General features: G+C 55.6%; 1 protein-coding gene across 1 annotated transcript in view; it reads left to right on the forward strand.

Moving 5' to 3' along the window:
* Positions 1-19,588, forward strand: part of LOC112413458 (CUGBP Elav-like family member 4) — a 286,922-nt gene that overhangs the window by 95,365 nt on the left and 171,969 nt on the right. The window contains exon 4 of the mRNA XM_024765407.1: positions 4,224-4,243. Within this exon, the coding sequence (XP_024621175.1) occupies positions 4,224-4,243 (20 nt within the window). The remainder of the gene's footprint in view (positions 1-4,223; positions 4,244-19,588) is intronic.

Here is a 19,588-nt window from a genome sequence, read left to right on the forward strand (position 1 = left end):
AACAGGTGGGCAGCCCCCGGGAGCAGCAGGACGGTTCCTCTTCTGACCTGCTCTTCCCAAGCCAGCTTCATGGACAGGTGCCCCATGAAGGGTTGGCACTTGGTTTCATGCTCTGCCATCACCAGCTCAAAATTCTTAATTTCTGAGCAATGGGTTCCAATTGGCACCCACCAGTTATGTCCCCCCTCCTGTCAGAACCATTGAGGACGGACATTCTTGGGGGACTTCTCTGTATTCATTGTGCCTCCTAGAGCGGTAGCGCCCTAAGGACAAGGGCTGGGTCTTCTCCCCACTGTCCAACCACAAAGTGAAGGCTGGGCTCCCTGAAGCACTCTGCAAAGAACTCCGGCGTTTAGCCTGGGTCTTCCACACTGTGTGCCCCAAGTTGGCCAAGATAAGTCACGTCGGGCCATCTATTCATGCACACAGTCTTCTCTTCTGTCTCCCAGCAATGCAAACAGGGTGCTCCAGCCGCACCTCAACATAGAAGAGTGGATGCCAGTGCCTTGCTTCAGCATCGGCTCCAATCTCTGGCAGCCAGGAGCTCACCCAGCTACAGCTTGGAGATTTCGGGGCACGTCCACAGGGAGGGATTATCAGAGAAGTCAGGATGCCTGTAGGGCCCACAGTTGGCCCACCGGACAGGAAGTCCTCCTGGGAAGCAAGAAGGAGGGTGGAAAGAAGAGATGTGACACCAGGGTCAGCAGTGGGAACCCCAGCTTTCTGCCGGAAGGGAAGTGGACACCCCCAGGAGATCAGCAACCCTCCCTTCTCCTTTTCCCTGCCGAAGATGTCCAGGTAGTGCCAGAGATGCCCTTCTGGGACAGGGGTGGCCAAATGGATACAAGGACTATGCCCAGATCCCCTCCCACCTCTGCTGGGCTCTGGGGGCTCCATGGAATCAAGCACTCAGTGGTAAGTGTGAAACTCATTGCCTGCCCTGCTCTGTTGCCCACTCGCTGTGCACCAAGCATCCATCACTTACTAGGCCATACTTCCCTCTCCAGTGGAAGGAATTTGGTCCTCCCAGGAGCTGTTTCAGCAGTACCATTGAGACTGCCCCTCAGTTACCCCCAACCCATCCTTGTCCTTAGTGTGCTCACCGCCAGACATATGTGGGATCTAATTCCAGCCCATCCAGCCCAACTGTGTGGCTTCGGAGCTAATCTTTTAACTGTTCTGGGCCTCCGGCTCCTTTCCTACAGAATATGCATGATGAAGCCTCCTTTGGCGGGACCCTCAAGAGGAGGTGGTAATGGCAGCCACTGGTGGAGCAGAGGCTCCCACTGTGACTCGGTGGCCATTCTGATGTATGTATGTATTCTGATGTGGCCTGGCGGGTAGCTCTGGCTGCCTTCCTCCCACCTGCACTAAAACTGGCCCCATCCTTGATTACAAAGCTCAAGCCCCACCTTCTCAAGGGGATCCCAGTGAATTCCTCCAGGACTCAACAGTGAATCAGCCACCATGCTTGTGGGTTAGCTGGCTGCTTCTGTGGGTGGCTCTTGTCTTACAAGTCACTTATCAGCCTACATCTCGTCCTCCAAGTCTCACACTCCCTGGGGCACACAGGAGACAGCCAGGAAGGAGCTGTCGAACAAATGTACATACCTGTGCATTACACCTTTGGCCTTCCACACACACACCAGGGTGTATTATATGGCATTTGTCACTGGCTTTTCCTTCCCCTGTTGGGATCTGAGTGTCATTTTCCAGCAGGCTTGTTCCATTCCCACAGCCAACCTTGGGAGACCCACTTCCCACGTTGCAGCAGTGCAAGACTGTTACTTGACGTTGACTCAAGTTTCCATTAGTTGCCTAGTCGGCCTGAGAGGCAGGCCTCCTGCTGAGTCATACTGGCCAGCTGTCGTAACCAATGCTGAGTAATGGTTCAAATGGTAACCAGCATTAGCAAATAATTCCTGTGATAATTGCAGTCTAATTTGTGTGTGTGCACATGAATTAGCATGCATCTGTATGCCATTAGCACTCTGAATTATCTCCTGAGCGGCGCTTGCCTCGGGCCCTGTGGACGAAGCCAACAGAGAGCGGATCTAGAGCTCATTTTCTTCTAAGAACAAAGGACAGAAAATGGAGTTTTAAGGAAGGGTAAGAGTTTGCCCCAAGCCCACTCTGTGGACTGTGGATTCTCTGTGTGAGTGGAACCTCTGGCCCTCCCAAGGCAGGGAGGCAGAGTAAGTCAGAAGGACCAGGTCTCATCACTGATAGTTGTTGGCCCAGACGAGGTCCTCAGTGGCAGCCTCCTGGGGTCTCTGACGTAGAACTGAGGGCGAGTCAGGAGGCCCTGGCAGCGTAAGAGCTGGACTGATAGCTGGGCTATGGAAAGGAGCGTGTTCCACTTTAAATGTATTTGAAGAAGTCCTTATGAAAAAGGAGGGATCTTCTCCTGACTTGAGTTTTCATATCATGGACTTACTGAGAGCAGAAATTCTGGGCGTTAAGGTCTCTACCTGGACCCACTTATGTTCAGACATGGCAAGTCCTGGGCAGTGGTGATGCTTAGGAAAATTCCTGAAGAAACGCTGGTGACGTCTGGGTCAGTTCCTTCTACTCCAGCTCCCTTGCTCACTGCTGCCTGTCCATTTACAATTTGAACTACTGGGTTTTAGTAAGAAGAACCTGGAAATTGTTATTTGATCTTCCTTCTGGTTTTCTGAAAAGTCCTTCAATATGACAAATCATGCCTCCAACCCTGCCTTCCAGGGACATGTGTGTTTAAAAGACTGTGTCCCCACAAAAAACACCCAGCCCAGCACAGCGTTCCTAAGTTGGTTTTAGGGACTGAATGTGTCCACGGGTGATCAGGATTAATCGGGGTGTACCAGCTGCAGCCAAGGACAGCCTTGTGCGAGCGCCAACACCCCCACCAGTCCCTGAGGGGTACAAAGGCCCACAAGCCGGCGCTGACAAAGATAGTCAGGAGTCCTCCTTCCAGGTTCTGAGGGCAAGGTCACATGGCCCCTGGGGCCCAGAGTAGGAGTCACACGTGACACAAACGCCCTGCTTCTGTCCGGTCCTCACTCTCCCACTACCAGGATGTGCAGGAATTCTATAAACATGCAGGAATATGGAAGCATTGGGTCTCCATGCTAAGGAGAGCATGTAGACTGAATGTCATCAGATCTTACTGAGCCAGCGGTGAAGAGAACCCAGGCACCTGACTCTGAGCAAAGATCGGAGAGTTGCTTATATAGACTGTTAGCTCTGGGAAGGAGAGAACTCAGAGCATGTTGGCTTTAGAGAGGGAACTGAGTCTAGGCATTGAGCCAGCATCACGGGGAGACACGGAGACCGGAGGGAATGTTATGGAGCCGAAACTTGGTAGACGTCTTGGAGAGAATTCGAAACCCGTAAGCGCAAGAAAACACTTCAAAACCCGAGAGTGTGGGCACATGTTCTTAAAAATTCACCAAGAAGCAGATAATCCAGGCGTAGGAAATAGAATCAGAAAGTGTCCCAGGCTGTATCATCAGTGATGAACCCTGCAAGCAATGTCAGACTTGCAAATAGCCCCAGGTTCTCTGACCAAGAGGAACTTTGCAAGCAATGAAGTTTCTGCAAGTAGAGCCAAGCTCTGCAGACAGCAGTAAGCTTTGCGGCTACTGATGAGCTCAGCTTATGAAGCCAGCATCTGCTAAAGACAATGAGACAGTACCTGGTTCTAAAGCTGGTGAACAACTCTGCAAGTGAGGACTGACTCTGCAAACCCTAGCTCTACAAACTGCTGTGGGTTCTGCAAACTTTCGTGAGCTTTGCAAGCGATATCAGGCTCCGCAAACCCCAAGGAACTTTATAGGTGGAAGCCAACTTTGTGGCTATTAATGAGCTCTGCATGCAAGGCCTGGTTCTGCTAACAACAGACTCTACAAACGGCAACAGGCTCTAAAGCCAGTGACGAGACCTTCCGGAAACGGCTGACTCTACAAGCAGCAGTAGGCAGTGCAGATATCAATTGGCAGAGCTGAGCTCTGTAAGTAATAACAGAGGTGCTGCGAACTGCATCAAGGTCTCCCATGTCTTGGTCTCCAGAAATAGCAGGCTGAAGAAAGCTCTATCCATGCCACAAGAGCTCTATCAAACCTAGTCCTGCCGTGTTTCTTCCATGTGGGCCTCTGGGGGATGATAGGGTCCTCTCTCCAGCAACACTTGGGTGGCCAGTCTCCTCCATGAAGAAGTCTCCTCTAGTGGTGCATCCCTTTTAGAGCAAAGAACACTCCCAGATGTGGGAGTTGCAGTATGCACTTTGAAAACTCAGAGGTGGTGCCAGGGATGGGTGTCAAGGTAGCCAAAGCAGATGCTTAGATATGCACACCCGTGGGAAAGAAGCTAGACCCTAATGGAAGGAAAAGCTGCCTGGGACAGAGAAGCCTCGGCCATGGGCACAGAAAGAGGCCACCCCTATCCTGTGATCTTAGTGGCCACTGGGAAGGACTCTTGACCAAAAGAATCCTGCTGCCTAGCCAATCTCTGTTGCTGAAATCCCACCATTAGAGCTTACACTGTTCAAGTTAAAGCGCAAACCTTGTTGAAATGAAATTAGCACCCACCCACTCTCCCAACACCGTCAGCCCGCAGCCGCAGTGTGAATCATCTCATCACGTCCTCTCCCTGGTGATAGACGTCCAAGAGCAGCGTCGGAAGGTGTGTGGGAGCGGCGCACGCCTGGATCCTTGGAACGTCTATGATGCCCGTGAGGGCTGGGCAGGAGTGGCGGGATTGGAGCAAGAAGACAACTCATGGGTCGGGCTTGAAAGCGGGAGAGTCCAAGTTCACAATCCTGCCAGGCCAGAGTCTCAGGAAAGCTGAGATCAGAGAGTGGAATGGCCTTCTTGGCGTCTCCCAGGTCTGTGGGTGCTAAGTAGGAAAAAGAAAGGAGGCGGGGGAGGGGGAGCTGGGAATGGTCTGGCTGCAGGATGTGAGGTCTGCTCCCAAGCCGAGCTCCCAGACATTGTCAATAGCAGGAAGCCTTGCTCGGTTAATTAATGAGTTATTCAGGCTGACCCTTGATCTCTGGAGCAAATCAAGGGCTTTGTGTGCCTCCTATTAACTCCCTGGATTTGCTCAGCAGCTGCCTGGGAGGTGGGTTGGTGAGGCCTCCTCCACCCCCCCTCCTCTCTCCAAGCTCTGCTCACACCCAGAGATCTAACAGGACACTCAGCCATAGGTCTCAGGGTGCCCCTGGAGGAGGCTTTCAGGAGGGGACACCCCTCAGAAGAGGAGGAAGACCAAGCACATTTGGCACTGGCCCAGGATGCAGATAGGGGCCACCACTGGCCATCTGCTGGAGGCAGCACCAAACCAAAGCAGGCTATAGAGGTAACAGCAGCCCATAAAGCCAGCTCCTTAGCCCTTAAGGAAAGCCACAGATACCCAGAGGCCCTCCCTGTCCCAAGGAGACAGCCCGGCTTCTGCAAGCATCCAGCAATAGAGCCAGCCTCTTTCCACTCAAACTGTACCTTTGGGGCGGGGGCAGGTCTCAAAAGCTCTCTCAGGAGAGATGCCACCCCAGGAGAGATGCTTCCAAGAAGGACCTGGGAGAGGGAGACCTGTGAGCCAGTTTCACTCTGCAAGCCTCTGAGGATAGGTCACTGTCTCATCCAAGGATGAGGAAAGGAATGGAGAAATGGGATGAAGGCTGCATCCCCAAACATGGAACCCTGGATCTGGAGGAGAGTCCTGGTGGAAGTGATCGCTGGACGGGCAGCCCAGAGAGGAAGTATGAGTCTCCACCTCCCACCTGGGCATCACTGTGGTTCATCAGGAATGGGCCCCAGTGTGAACATCCACAGGAGGGCACAGTCCTGGTTCTGCTATTCATGACCGCATGTCACCTGATCACCCAGGCCTCAGTTTCCCCAGCTGTAGATGGGGGCTAGGTAGACCCCCCCCCCGGGCTTCCCTGGTGGTGCAGTGGTTAGGAATCCTCCTGCCAATGCAGGGGACATGGGTTCGAGCCCTGGTCCGGGAAGATCCTACATGCCACGGAGTAACTAAGCCCATGTGCCACAACTACTGAGCCTGCGCTCTAGAGCCCACGTTCCACAACTACTGAGCCCATGTGCCACAACTACTGAAGCCCGCCTGCCTAGAGCCCATGCTCCACAACAAGAGAAGCCACCTCAATGAGAAGTCCGCAGCAAAGAGTAGCCCCTGCTCTCCGCAACTAGAGAAAGCCCGCGCACAGCAACGAATACCCAATGCAGCCAAAAAAATAAAATAAATAAATTTTTTAAAAAAGAAGAAGAAGGAGACCCTCCCTGCCTTTGACCCAAGAGAATCCAGTCAGAAGATGGCAGTAGAAGCCCTTTGGCAAGATATGGCCCTGTAGGTAAGAAAGTCAAGTTAATCAAGGAGCTGGGTGGCCCTGAGCCCTTTGATTAAGGTTCCTTTAGCAACTGTGTGCTGTCAGAGTGCAGGGCTGAAAAGGGCAGGACAAGGCAGGCTGCACACAGAGAGGCAGAGCCCCAGCCCCTCAGTCCACCCCTGGAGGGCGGGGCCTGAGCTGGAGGAAGAAGGCCGGTCCCGTCAACAAACCAGCACCAGCTTGGAGTCTTTGTGGAAGAAGAAGGTGAAATGGCCTGGGCTGAGAGGCCAGGAGAACGGGGAGTGAGACGGACAAAGTGCCGGCCAGAGTGGGGGGAAGCCAGAAAGAAGGTCTGAGTGGGCTGGGCCCACCCCCGCCCAACCCCACCCAACCCCCTTCTTGAGTTCTTACCAAGAACCATGATGGAGGGTGAGTTTTAGGACACAGAGATGGAGATGAGGCCTCAGAAGGGAAGGGAAAGACCGAGGTAGCTCCCCGGGAGAAGGATGAGAGGCCCAGGGAAAACTTGAGCTCAGAAAAGCCTCAGGGAAGGTGGGCAGCTAAAGAGGAAGGTGCTGGAACAGAAGCAGGCTGGAGGCCCGGGGTCCCCTCTGCCACAGGTGCCAAGGGTGGTTCCAGACACTCCACAGGCCTTCAGGATGAGAGCAGAAGCCTCAGGACCCAGAATCAGCCACAAGAGGGAACAAGACGTCCAGCCCTTGGGGAGTTTCTGGTCTGGTGGGGGAGACAGAGCAAGAGGAAGGAAGGAAGCCACAAGAGCCAGCGGTGGAGAACCCTCCTATCCCCCCATGGGGTCAAGGGAGGCCTCCCCACAGAGCCCTGGGGAGATGGGGCGGCCTTTCCCAGTTAAGTTTTTGATCAGCCCTTCTCTGAGGATGCCCCATGACCCTATGACCTGAGATCCTGTGTCTCTCAAGTCTGGGTCAGTGCAAGGATCACCATCTCTCCTCCATCATCATAACATAGTTGCAAATTCTGAGACTCTGCACAGCCCTGATTCCCTGTGATTGGGGCAGAAGCACTCTGGGCTCAGTGCTTCAGCCCCTGTTCCTCAGGTTTTGAAAGGGAGGGGTTCTCGGCCCTTGAGGAGGCCCAGCCCCCAGGCTTGTTCCTTCTCAGCCAGGAGAGTGGCACTGAAGACAGCCCACGGGTGGCCCCAGCTTCTGGCTGTGTTTTCCCAGAAGGATAAGGAAACACCAGGATGAAGGGCAAGTGGATCCATGAATAACTCTTGGAACTGAGGAGGAAGAGGTGGAGGAGGAGGGGGGAAGGGAAAAGAATAGGTAGAGAAGTTTGTTTGTTTGTTTTTGCGATACGCGGGCCTCTCACTGTTGCGGCCTCTCCTGTTGGGGAGCACAGGCTCCAGATGCACAGGCTCAGCGGCCATGGCTCATGGGCCCAGCCACCCCGCGGCATGTGGTATCTTCCCGGACCGGGGCACGAACCCATGTCCCCTGCATCGGCAGGCGGACTCTCAACCACTGCGCCACCAGGGAAGCCCTAGAGAAGTTTTTAAAAGAGGGAATCTCACTCACAAGCACCTTTGGAACAAATTAAGTCCTAAGCCTTAAGACAAAAGAAGGGAGGATTCATTTTTGCCCAGATCCCAGCTGCTGTGTACCAGGTACACTTCATCCTTTGGAGGGTGTGAGAAGGTAGCTTGAGAAATCCACCACCTCCCATCCACTCCTCCCGCCTCTAAATGCTTTAAATCCATCAAACTAAATGAAAGCAACTGTTGTTTCAAGGAAGTAAAAGGCTCTCATATTTAAAAGCCCAGAGATTTTGAATGGAGAGGGAGAGAAATATATACGAATGTAGATTTTTTTTTTTTTCTCCCAAAGTACCACTTAGTAATGCAAACCCTGGGTATCCTGGAGAACGCTCTCACCAGCAGGGGTGGAATGGGACATAGGCCCTGTAGGGACCGACACCAGTGGTGGGTGCCTGTGTCCCCCCAGTGTGGCCGTAGCAAGGAAGGGGGTCAAAGGCTATTAGTTAACTGATGGCTGCTTTCCTCCTTAGGGTTCTTAGCACATCCAGAGCCTGTTTCATGAGCCTGGTGAAATGTGAGGGGCTCAATGTCCTGAGACCGTTAAGGGTGCAGGAAGGAGACCTGCAAAGACCTGCTGTTCCTTGTGCAGCCAGGAAAGGGTCACTGGGGAGTCAGGTGGTCTGCCTGGGACCATTTGAATAGAGTGAGCCCCTGGGCTCCCGGGCTCCCCAGCAGCCACTTCGCCTGCCTCCTGCCACCACGTCCAGGTGTGGTCGGGTTCTGGCACCTGCCAGCACCTTTCACAGTGAGAGGCTGCTTTCTGCCCAGTGGATTTCCTTTTTTGCTTCCTAGCCAACAGATCTTTACAGAGTTGTTTCCAGTTTCTGTTTTGTTTCATTTTGTTTTTGTGTGAATTACAACCTCCCCTTTCCTAATATGATTGGTTTGTGGGAGGCAAGTAAATTGGCTTTTGGCTAGAAAAACAGATGAATGGAGAGAAAAGCATGGGGTGGGGGTGGGGGGCATGATGTGAGGCTGGCTTATTAGACAGCTGCCTTCCAAGGGCTCCCCGTCCAACTGCAGGCAAGGCCCAAGGTCAGCCTGAGTGACAGGACCTGGGTTAGACCAGACAGGGGGTGGAAGAAGGACAGGAGGGAGAGAAAATCAGCCCCTGCCTTTGGTGAGTCTATGATTCCTAGGGAAATAAGCTTCTCTATTTTGCCTTATTAATCATCAGGAGAAAAGGTGAGACAGAGGCTCCTCAAGACGTTTTCTTTCAATGACTACCCCTGTCCCCAAGCTACCATCCGTCCAGTGACATCCAGTGCCTTAGGGACCCTCAGTGGTCCATCTGCGTCCTACCCTCAGCCTGATCGTCACCCTATGGTGGCCGACCTCCTCCATATCAATCACCCTACACTGTCCCTCCTCCGTGCTGTTGCCCCAAGGATCCCTCCACCTGAAATGATCTCTCCATCCAGGTATTTCCCAGTTCAAGTGTCAGCCCTTTGTCTTAAATGCTGTAGCCCTTAGAGTCTGGAAAGCACCTCCAAGGCCACGTGAAGGGTTCTGGCGGGGACTGGTTCTCCTCCAGAGGACGGCACACGGTGCCTCCACCTGGAATCCCCTCCGCATGGCCCCGAGGGCTGGCTGGGGCTTAGTTAGAGTAATGGCGTTGAGCTGAGGGTTAGGGAGTACCCCAGACATGTAGTCTGTTTTCTGTGAACGCCCCTTGGTGATAATCCAGCAAATAGCAATAGCCCGTGGCATGAAGGTGGTCGGTTTAGTAAAATGAGTCAGTAGGAGGTGCTGGCAACTAAGACCAGAAAGGAATATTATTTCTATAGTCAGAGTAAAGGAGGAAGGGCAGTCCAGGTAGAGGAAGCCTCATGGTCAATGGCCAGGTGCAGGAAGAGTGTTCAGGAAACAGGAAGGGTATTCGAGGGGAGGTTGGGCCCGGCCTCCTCTGGAGCACCTGGACCGGCCTGGAGGCAGCGTGACTCTGCAGGCCGGAGGGGGCTTGCGCAGACCGGTGATGTGCCGGCCCCGTCTCAGACTCACTCTGTCTGTGGAGACTAGGAAGGGATGGGAGGCAGTGGGGACCTGGCTTGTGACTGTGTTGGAGTCCCAGCTGTACAGAAGCGAAGGAGATGAATTCTGTAGCCAATTTCAGGGGAGAGATAAGAGAAGTCAGGGTGAGACCCCAAGTCAAGACAAGTATTAGTCTTCCACTCCCTTACTTACTTAGCAAATATTAATGGAAAACCTACTAATGTGGGGTCTGAGAGAGAAAGGATGTTCTGAAAGCAGTGTCCATTGAACTTGGGGTTAATGGCGGGGCGGGCGCTTGGATGGTGGGGCACCATTGACAGAGACCGTCATGCAGAAAGCCTTCTCTGCTTCCAATGCCACGTAGGTGACCTTTTAGACCCTCACACCTGTGGCCTTACTGCAGGCAGGAAGCGCTGGGCCCTAGAGCCTCCCAGCCTGTGGGTAAACAGCTCACCAAAGGCTGGGCCAGGACAGACACGGTCTCTGGGTCCACCTCAGGGTGCCACACACACGGCCACCAGGAGCCAAGTGGCCTTGGTTAGGCAGGTGACACATTTCCCATTTGTGTGCAGTTCACAGTGCTGACCTCAAGGACGGGCCATGGCAAGTGTGGAGTTCTACCCACAGCCCCTGGCACGTGGCCGCCACTTAATAAGCAGTAGCTGTCACTACTCCCACTGCTATGATTACTACTATTAGACCCCCAAGCGGGACTAAGGGTGGTGTGCATTCAACTGCCACCATCGCTGGTGGAGAGCAGGGCCACCAAAGATGCTCCGTCCCAGGACAACTTGGCTGGCATCCCCCGGGCTCACCTGCTGGCCGGCGAGCAGGGAGTACATGCCACCCAGGGAAGGGGCCAGTGGCAGCCAGGCAGAGTCCTGGGTTCTGGCACAAGCTAGAGGGTGCAGCCTTCCCTGCTGGCACGCCTGGCAAGAGGAGGGCTCAAATACTGAGGCAGGCGGGTAGACAGAAGGTGCTGGGACACCCCCCACCTCCAGGTTGGCCTGGAGGAAGCGGGTCTGTGGAGGCACATGAGGTCCAGGGTACCGGAACCCCACTCCATCGCAGGTCCCGCGAAATTAGGGCTATAGCTGGGTACCCGGAGGGAGAAGTGGTGATGGTGGGGGAACAGAGGCAGCAGCGGGCCTTCTTGGGCTGCGCAGAGCCGTCCCACTTCTCGCCTTATGGCTCCTCAGGGTGTGCTGACTGGGGTGCTAAGTATGCTGTCCTCCCCAAGACCCCTGTCAGGAGCCACTGAGCTGTGAACACACACTCTAATGTGGCCCAGCTTGGATTCCAAGGGAGGGTCCCATGGCGAGGAGTGTAAAAAGTGGTGGGCAAGGGGCTTCCCAGGTGGCGCAGTGGTTGAGAGTCCGCCTGCCGATGCAGGGGACACGGGTTCGTGCCCCGGTCCGGGAAGATCCCACATGCCGTGGAGCAGCTGGGCCCATGAGCCATGGCCGCTGAGCCTGCGCATCCGGAGCCTGTGCTCCGCAACGGGAGAGGCCACAGCAGTGAGAGGCCCGCGTACCGCAAAACAAAACAAAACAAAACAAAAAAAGAGGTGGGCAAGACCACACGCGTGCACACACAACAAGCATGCACACACCGCCCCACCTCCCTGTATGGGGCCGACATTCCTGGACTACAGGGGGCCCCGCTGGGCCCTCAGGCACCAGAAGGCACATCCCCCCAGGGTTTCTTCAGTGTCCCTCTCCTCCTGACGTGCCCAGTGGGGTCACCATCCTTCCTCCTTCTGCAGCGGGGCTGGGGCAGCCTGATTCTGCGACTGCCCCTCTGCAGAACTGTGCCACCCTAGAAAGGGTCCTCGGGCCCCCCTCTGCAGTGCCCACCACCTCCCTGTGCCCAGGGCTCCTTCAGATGGAAACTGCAATGAAAGGGCCGTTTGCGTTGACAAGACTCCTACACTCACCGTGGGTGTGTCTGTGGCAGGTGCGCAGGTGAGGGGATGGGACCCAGAGCACAGAGCTCTGATACGGATCCCCTCCTTCCCACCCTTAAAACCAGGGCCTAGGCTGTGACAGAGGAATGCATTGTCCCTGGCCAGGAGCATGTGCATTATCGCACTGGACCCCGGGATGTCCTGAGGTGGGACAGAGACAGGTGTGGGGGAGGAGTAAGGCACTTGGGGCAGCCTCAGCTCCCTGCCAGGGTGCCTCCTGGGGTCAGCAAGGCTGTGCAGCCCCGAGGCCCCAGCAGGGAGATTGGGAGGGCAACATTCCAGCCACGGAGATCATCAGGGATCGCCATGGCAACAGGGGTGCAATTAAGGCCCGTTTCAGCTGGGAGCAGCTGTGTGCACTTTATCTGTCTTGAATAAGGAGTAGAGAAAAAACCTGGGGAGGGAAAGGGGGTGGGGAGGCGGACGGGAGGGAAATCGCAGTCCTTTGCAGGCCTCTTCCTGTTCTGAGAGAAAGAGGAGAGGGGACGGGAGGAGAGAGGGAGGGAGAGAGAGAGATGGAGACCAAAAGAGACAGAGCCAGACAGGCAGAGAAGGAAGCACCGCAGGAAAACTGAGAGACTGCAGGCGGCACAGACACGGGACGGAGAGCCCTAGAGAGAGACAGAGACGGAGAGAGACATCCCACAGATGCGCACACAGACTCACAGACTCGCTCAGGAACACAGACACAGGCACGAGAGGGAAGAGAGAGAGGGAGAATGACCTCCTAACAGAGAAAGGAACAGACACAGGGCCAGAACCTCCACGCCCCCTCCCCCTTTCTTATAGGGGAATGTTTTCCAGCCACAGTGGGGCCTCTTGGCTTCCCCTTCCTCCTGACACACACATCCACTCATCCAGCCTCTGAGCCTTTGCTCCTCTCTTGCCCTGGCCTGTCCACTCCAAAGGCCTACACTCCTTGGGTTCCTCCTCCAGGAAGCCCTCGTGCCTTCCCCAAGACTCCCTCTGCAGGCAGAGACTCCAGCTCCCCTTCTGGCCCAGGTTTCCCTGCCAGGGGGCAGGCACAGAGTCCTGCTCAGGACCTGCGTGTGGAGGAAGGAATAGTGGGCAGAGAAAGAGCCTCACATTAATAAGGGACACATCTTGAGGTTAAGAATTCAGAGTCTTATTTCATCCCTTCCTGGCTGGGCCACAGATTCCATATTTTGTCTTTGTATCACCCTTTGGCAAAGGCATCTCAGCTCTCCTGCCTGGCTGGGGAAAAGATGGGGCCATGAATGCAGGAGCGGCCCTGTTTGAGGAGGCTTGGTCTCGGGAGGGTGAGCTGAGACACTCTTGTGACATACTTCATTCCACAGGTTGCAGATGGCTCTTCCCCCAGCTGGCCCCCACGCCTGCCTCAGAGCCTTTGCACTTGCTATGCCCTCTGCCTGGAACACTCTTCTTCCACATGCTCACTTGGTTCTTTCCCTCATTTCCTTCAGGTTTCTTCTCCAATGTCACCTTATCAGAGAGATCTTCCCTGGCCATTCAATATAAAACAGCTGTCCCCTGGCCCCAGGGCCCACACCCTCTCCCCGTTACTCTGCTTCGCTGTTTTCCTCCCCACCCAGCCTATCCCATCCTGACCTGCGTGCTGGTCTCCCTCCGCTAGACTGTGTGCTTCATGGGGGCAGGGGCCTTGTTCTCTGCTCTACCCCAGGATCCTGGAACAGGACCTGCCACACAGTGTCGAAGGGCCACTCAGTAAACCCTTCACAGCAGTGGCTGATGGCAGAATTTCTCCCACCCACTTGGAGTCACGCAGGCGGCCTCATAGCAGAGTCGAGATTGAGCTCCCAGTGCCTTGATGTCCCTTCCCCTGGGTTCCACGTAGTCACAGCTCACCCTCTCCCTTTCCTTGTCTTCATGGGCCTGCTGTCCAGGCCATTGATCTGCTCACTGGTGCTCAGAGGTAACCCATGCTTCCCCAAGTCCTGGGATGATGTCCTTCCTCTTCTCTCACGACCTGAATGTCACCAGCCCAAAGGGGTTCAGGTGTGCCCTTCTCCCTGGAGCCCTGCCCTCCTCCAGCCCCAGACCCCTGCCTTTCCTGCGGACACCTAGGCTCCCGGCCCGGGTGAGGAGCTGTGGTTGGTGGGCTGTGTCTGTTACTGGCCAGCTGTGACCGAGCAAGGCACCTCATCTCCCTGACTTTGTTTCTTGGCTGCAAATCGGAGGGGTGCAACTCCACCAATAAGGGCTCCCGCTCAGAGAGACCCTCTGGGGTCTTATGCCTGTACCGTGCTGGCATCGAGCGGTTGGTGGTTCCACATCTGGGTGACTGCCTGGGGGCCGAAGCTTGTTGGCTGAGAGGTGGGCAGGGTAGCATCTGCTGGGCTGTATCGTGGGAAGATGGCCGTGCACATCCTGAAGAGCTGGGACCAGGCATCCTGCTGCACGTTCACCCCTACGGAAGCAGGCCATTGGGGCTGGGCGCTCCTTGGGAAGCACACAGAGAGGCTGGAGAAAGGGCAGGCCGAGGCTGCCAGGCCCACTTGGGCGGTGGGGTGGCCGCATCTATTCCTGGCAGTGCCCTTGAAGGCGGTCAGAGCGGCTCGCAGTAGTTCCCACCATCTTCCCAGATGCTGGAGCACGTCTGGGGGCCATTGCCTGTTCCCAGAGCCCACGCAGAAGAGGAAGGGCGCAGGGGTGGCTGCCACTCCCGACCCTACTAGCCAGCAAAGGCCTCTTAACTGGGCACCCCCTGAGTGAGCTCTGAGAGCAGAGTTGGGAAAAGAAGGAAACCCTCCTGGGGAAACAATGCAGGGCCACATGGGAGGTAGGCCTAGCCAGGGGCTTCAGCCGTGGAGGGGCTGCGCCAGTCAGAGAGGCTTAGGGGGAGGCGGGGGGAGCCTTGCTCCATTCTCCGCACAAGGCCCTGTGACCTCCCAGAGGAGACATAAAGGGTCCTCTAGACCTGCCCAGACCTCAGGCTCCCATCGTCATCACGGCCTTGAGGCCTCTGACGAGAGGACGCTCGTTCCCCAGAGTTCGAGGCGGGAAGCAGATGTGTGGTGATGCCACAGAGATCCTGAAGTTATCTACTGACTCTGCCAGCTTCTGCACAACTGGCGTTTCAACCACCTCACGGCTCCAGCTAGTTTTAAGGTGGGAGGGTGTCCCTGAGAAGACACGTTCCTGTCAGCAGAATGGGGGCCGGGGGCCCAGGGAGCCTAGAGGGGACGTGGAGCTGCCTGTGTGGGGAGGTGAGGGGGATGCACACCCAGGGGTGCTGGCCGTCGGCGTGCTCACTTGGGGTGCTCAGTCAGCTCGCGTGGCATGCATGAGCAGGGGCGGCACGAGGGGCTGAATACGTGAGTGTGCCCCAGAAAATACAGACAATACTGGTCCGAACCTGAAATGGAGTAGATGCAAATCAGAAGAGAAGGTCAAAGTCCAGCGGAGGGGAGGGTGCAGATACAACCGCCTGCCCCCTGGGGCCCGCAGGGCATGCAGCTGAGCTTCAAAGAGGGTTCTGTGCCTTCCTGTGGCCAAGGATGTGCAGGGGGGGCCAGGGCTGCTCAGGGCCCCCTGAGGCTGGGGGACAAGCTGCCCAGGGAGGAAAACAAAAGCGGTTACCTGCATTCAGCTACTGGAGAAGAAGGTCCAGGTGGGGACAATAGGGCCTAAAGGGAGTCCCAGACACAGGGAAGCTGGGGTCTGTCCCAGCTCTGACAGTCAGGGCGGGGGACTGCAGGCGAGTCGCTCTCTTTCCCTGGGCAGTGTCTGTAGCAACAGCTGGGGACACTCAGCCCCAACCTGGCTGCCTCCCAGGGCTGCTGAGAGATGCAGTGAGAAAACGCACACAAGGCCCTTCATAAACCTGGACCATGAGGGTGAGGATTATAATCAGGGTGAATCCTCTCTGTGGCACACCAGGGCACCTGTGAACTGAGATTCTGCATGTCTGGTGAGGGGCTCCTGGTCTCTGGGGCCCCTTGGCAGCTGGCTGCACAGGCAGCCCCCCGCCCCCGTGTCATGTCATTAGCCTCCCAAGAATGCGACCCCACCTTTTTGAGGCTGAATCTTGTATTTTACTCCACTGCTGGTGCCAGGGCAGAATTCCGCTGTTTCCTCACTTCTGCAACTGATCACACCCTGCTGGATCACTGATGATACTGAGGGGATGCTTAGTGGTGAATGAACGAGGGAGTGAGAGTCGCTTGTGTACTCACCATGCTCCTCTTTGGTGGAAGCTCCTTGAGGGGAAAAGAAAGTCTGATGTGTCTTGTGCTGATCACAGTTTCTGCAGAGAAAATGCTCAGAGGTGTTGAACTGAATTAATTTTGCCCCTCCTCACCAAGCAACCCCGTGTCCTCCCCGTGAGCGGTCTAAGTATAGCAGAGGCACAGCACCTGGAATCCCCCTGAAAACAGGCTCAGTGGTTTGGGGAGTGGGGATGGAGCTAAGGAGTAGGGAGAGAGGAGGGGTGAGAAGCCAAAGCGAGGATGCTAGCGATTAAAGAAATGTCGGAGCATATGTACTGCGCGCTCGCTCTGTGCCAGGAACTGTGCGGGGTACAGCACATGGATTCTCATCTGATCATCCGCTTTGGGGGCCGGGACCATTTTATAGGTGGGGAAACTGTCACCAAAAGGTTAAGGACCTTTAACCAAAGGTACGCAGCTCTTAAGTGGCAGAGCTGGGACTCAGACCCAACCCTACGGGAACAGCGGCCCAGGGCTGCTCTGCCCTCCTTCACACAGGGAGCCTGGTGCACACGGCCTCACTGGGGAGCAACAAGAGGTTTTCTCTTCCAGTTCTAACTGCCTCCTTGTCCACGTCCTCCCAGGGGAGGGGGGGTGGACCCTGGAGGGCTGGCTTCAGTCATCCAGGCCTGGCCTGGCCCCTCCAGACTGGGGCTGTGCAAGGGGAAGGCAGACAGGAGCCACCCAGCCCACTGAGCTCTCGCTGGCCGGGGGAGCCACTCTCCAGATCTATTTGGTGCCTGCATGTGGGCAGTGAGGGGGCCAAAGTGAACGGGTGGCTGCAGTATTTGTACTGTCCCAAACCCTACACACACACACACACACACACACACACACACACACACACCAGTCCAGCCCACTGGGACAGACCCTCACAGCCCAGCTTGGTCTCTGCCTGGTGAGGCAAACCTTCCATGTTTGGAAACTTCTCTGGAGCAGCGAGCAAGTGTGAGGGGAAGTGGTGCTAGAAAGTCGCAGGTCAGAGCCTCCCTTTCCCTTTCTATAAAGTGGAGATATTAATACACACCTTGAGGTGGGTATTTATGAGGATAAAAACTGGCGTACATGTGGTGCCTGGCTCAGACTCTCAAAGGGTAGGCAATAATGAGGAGGAGAACGGGGGGGTGCGGCTGGTGACGTGGTGACAGTCGAACGGACCACATGAAACTTCCAGGCGTCCCTGCTGCCCTGTGTCTTCTTCAGCAAACATCCTCTTTCAGCTTCTCGGGGGAAGCTCTGTGGAAGATAACGAAATAAATCAGACTCGTCCCTCCCTTTTCTTCCTTCTTTCCAGATTCTTGTCAGTGTGTCTGTCTCCCTGCCCCCCTCTCTGCCTCTGTCTCCCTGTGTCTGTCACCCCGTTGCAGGTCTGTGTATGGGCCTCTCTCTCTCTGCGCCCCCCCCCCCCCTCTCTCCTTTGCTTAATCATCTTAATCTTTGTGTCCTTGTAACTCAGCCCTGGCTGTCTGGCTGTAGCAGCACCCCACGAGGTGACAACGCTGAGTTACACACACACACTTGGATGCTAGCGCTGACTGCCAGCCTGCAGACCCCTCCTCAGCAGGCCCCAAGCCCTCCTCAGGGACTCAGCCTCCCCAAACACTGATGAACCCTTCCTGGCTCTATTTCTGTTCCCGGGCGAGGAATGGAGGGGGCAAACCCCTGTCACGCTCCCTGGGGCAGGACAGCTAGCTGGGGCTCAGACCAGCCCCTGGGGCCTCAGTCTCAGGGGTCTAAAGCGGGGGAGGTAAGGAGGCTGTGTCATCCTAGAGTCTCACCCACCCTTTCTCAGGCTCAGCTGGCCACCTAAGTCAGCCAGCTGGGAGCTGCTGGAGGCTCCCAGGCCCCACCCTCAGGCTTACTGCATTTTTAGCAAGCGCACTGAAGTTAGAATTACGCGGGCCCTGAGACGGGCCCCAGCCCAGGCCTGTGCACCCGAATGAAGGCTGGCGGGCTGTGTGTGCCCACTGCAGACCCGCCCCAGCGCATCCCACTCACAGGCTGTTCCAACAGCGCCCTCTCCTGGAAACTCCCTCTATTTTTTGGAGAGTCAGACTCTGCTTGCTTTGGGGGACCATACCTGGTGCCTCTGAGAAACTCTCTGCGGAGACAAGTCAAGGAAGGCTGAAGGGGCGGGGCCTCATCTGGAGCCTGTGGGCCAGGACACCCCCTTCCCAGCAAGCCAGGGGCGCGGAAACTGCTGCTTCAAACCCTGCACTTCCTACTTCCTCCTCTCTCTCCTCCGATACTTCAGGGTGTGTGTGTGTGTGTGTGTGTGAGTGAGAGAGAGAGAGAGAGAGAGAGTGTGTGTGTTTCTTCTGGAGAAGGGCAGCTTTGTTTATTTTGGCTGTAACCTTGGCTTTTGGGTAGAGCAGGGCAGTGGGACTCTTTGGAGCCTGGAACAAAGAATTTAATATTCATAAGTGACCTCACCATAAATGGACTCCAGTGCTACAGAAGGACTCAGAGATGATGCCCTACACCTCCCCGCGCTGTGGCCTCTCTCAGGGAGTTCGTCAACAGCTCAAGCAGCAGCTCCTGACTGACTGCCCGGCGTGTCCCCAGACCTGTCCTGGATGCTGGTCTCCTCCATCCCACCTGCACAGGGGGTCTGTAGGGGTATGAGGACCCTGAGTGCAGGGTAAACACCATGGGGCTCAGGGCAGTGGGCTCAGCATCTCACCCAGGCTCTCACACATAGTAGGAACTCAGGAAACAAAAGTATAATAGGTCTGGTCTAAGCACTTTATGTATATTAACTCGTTTAATTGGCACAGTGGCTCATTTCACAGATGGTGACGTTGAGGCAGGGAGAAGTTATGTAATTGGTGCCAGGTTGCACCACCAGTAAGCCACAGGGCTGGGATTCAAGGCCAGGCATTACAGATTAGGAGGAGAATCTCACGGACACACCTGACTGTGTATCATTGGGCCTATATTCAGTTACATAAACCTCTAAATTTTAGCATGTGTTTTAGGGCTCTGCGCTCAGAACACGCTCGTTGAGTGTTTGTGAACTGACAGCTTGCCGGGCACTTTGTGGTGGGCAGTAAATATCTGGTAGATGAAGGTTGGATGAATTAGACCCCAAAGAGATTGAGCTTGTGAGTGTGGGAAGAGGCTCGGCCTCCATGTTGGTGACCCCCATGGGGAGGAAGGAGATGCAGAGGGCTCAGGGTCTGCTCCCTACTCTCCCAGACTCATGAATCCGGGGTCAGGGGAGCCTGGCCCCTCTTCCTGAGGGTTTTGAGGGACAGAGCTTGGCAGCCTCTCTTCAGCCATAAGGGGATTGATGTCTCATCCTCTGCTCCCCACCCACTCTAGGCATCAGTGTGTTGGTATTGGGATGGGGTAGGGGCAGGGCAGGGGTGCAGTTGGGAGACCCCCTCACCTCTTTGCTAACTAACCGAGAGCCTGCCTTGTGCATCTACCATTAACCAAGCAGAAGGATGACTCCAGTCTTTTCTTCTTCCACTTCTGTAAGCAAAGGAAGGAGAGGAAAGAAATCCCGGGAGGTC

Source organism: Neophocaena asiaeorientalis, unplaced genomic scaffold (genome assembly GCF_003031525.2).
Source record: "Neophocaena asiaeorientalis asiaeorientalis breed wild unplaced genomic scaffold, Neophocaena_asiaeorientalis_V1.1 scaffold886, whole genome shotgun sequence".
NCBI classification, from domain to species: domain Eukaryota; kingdom Metazoa; phylum Chordata; class Mammalia; order Artiodactyla; family Phocoenidae; genus Neophocaena; species Neophocaena asiaeorientalis.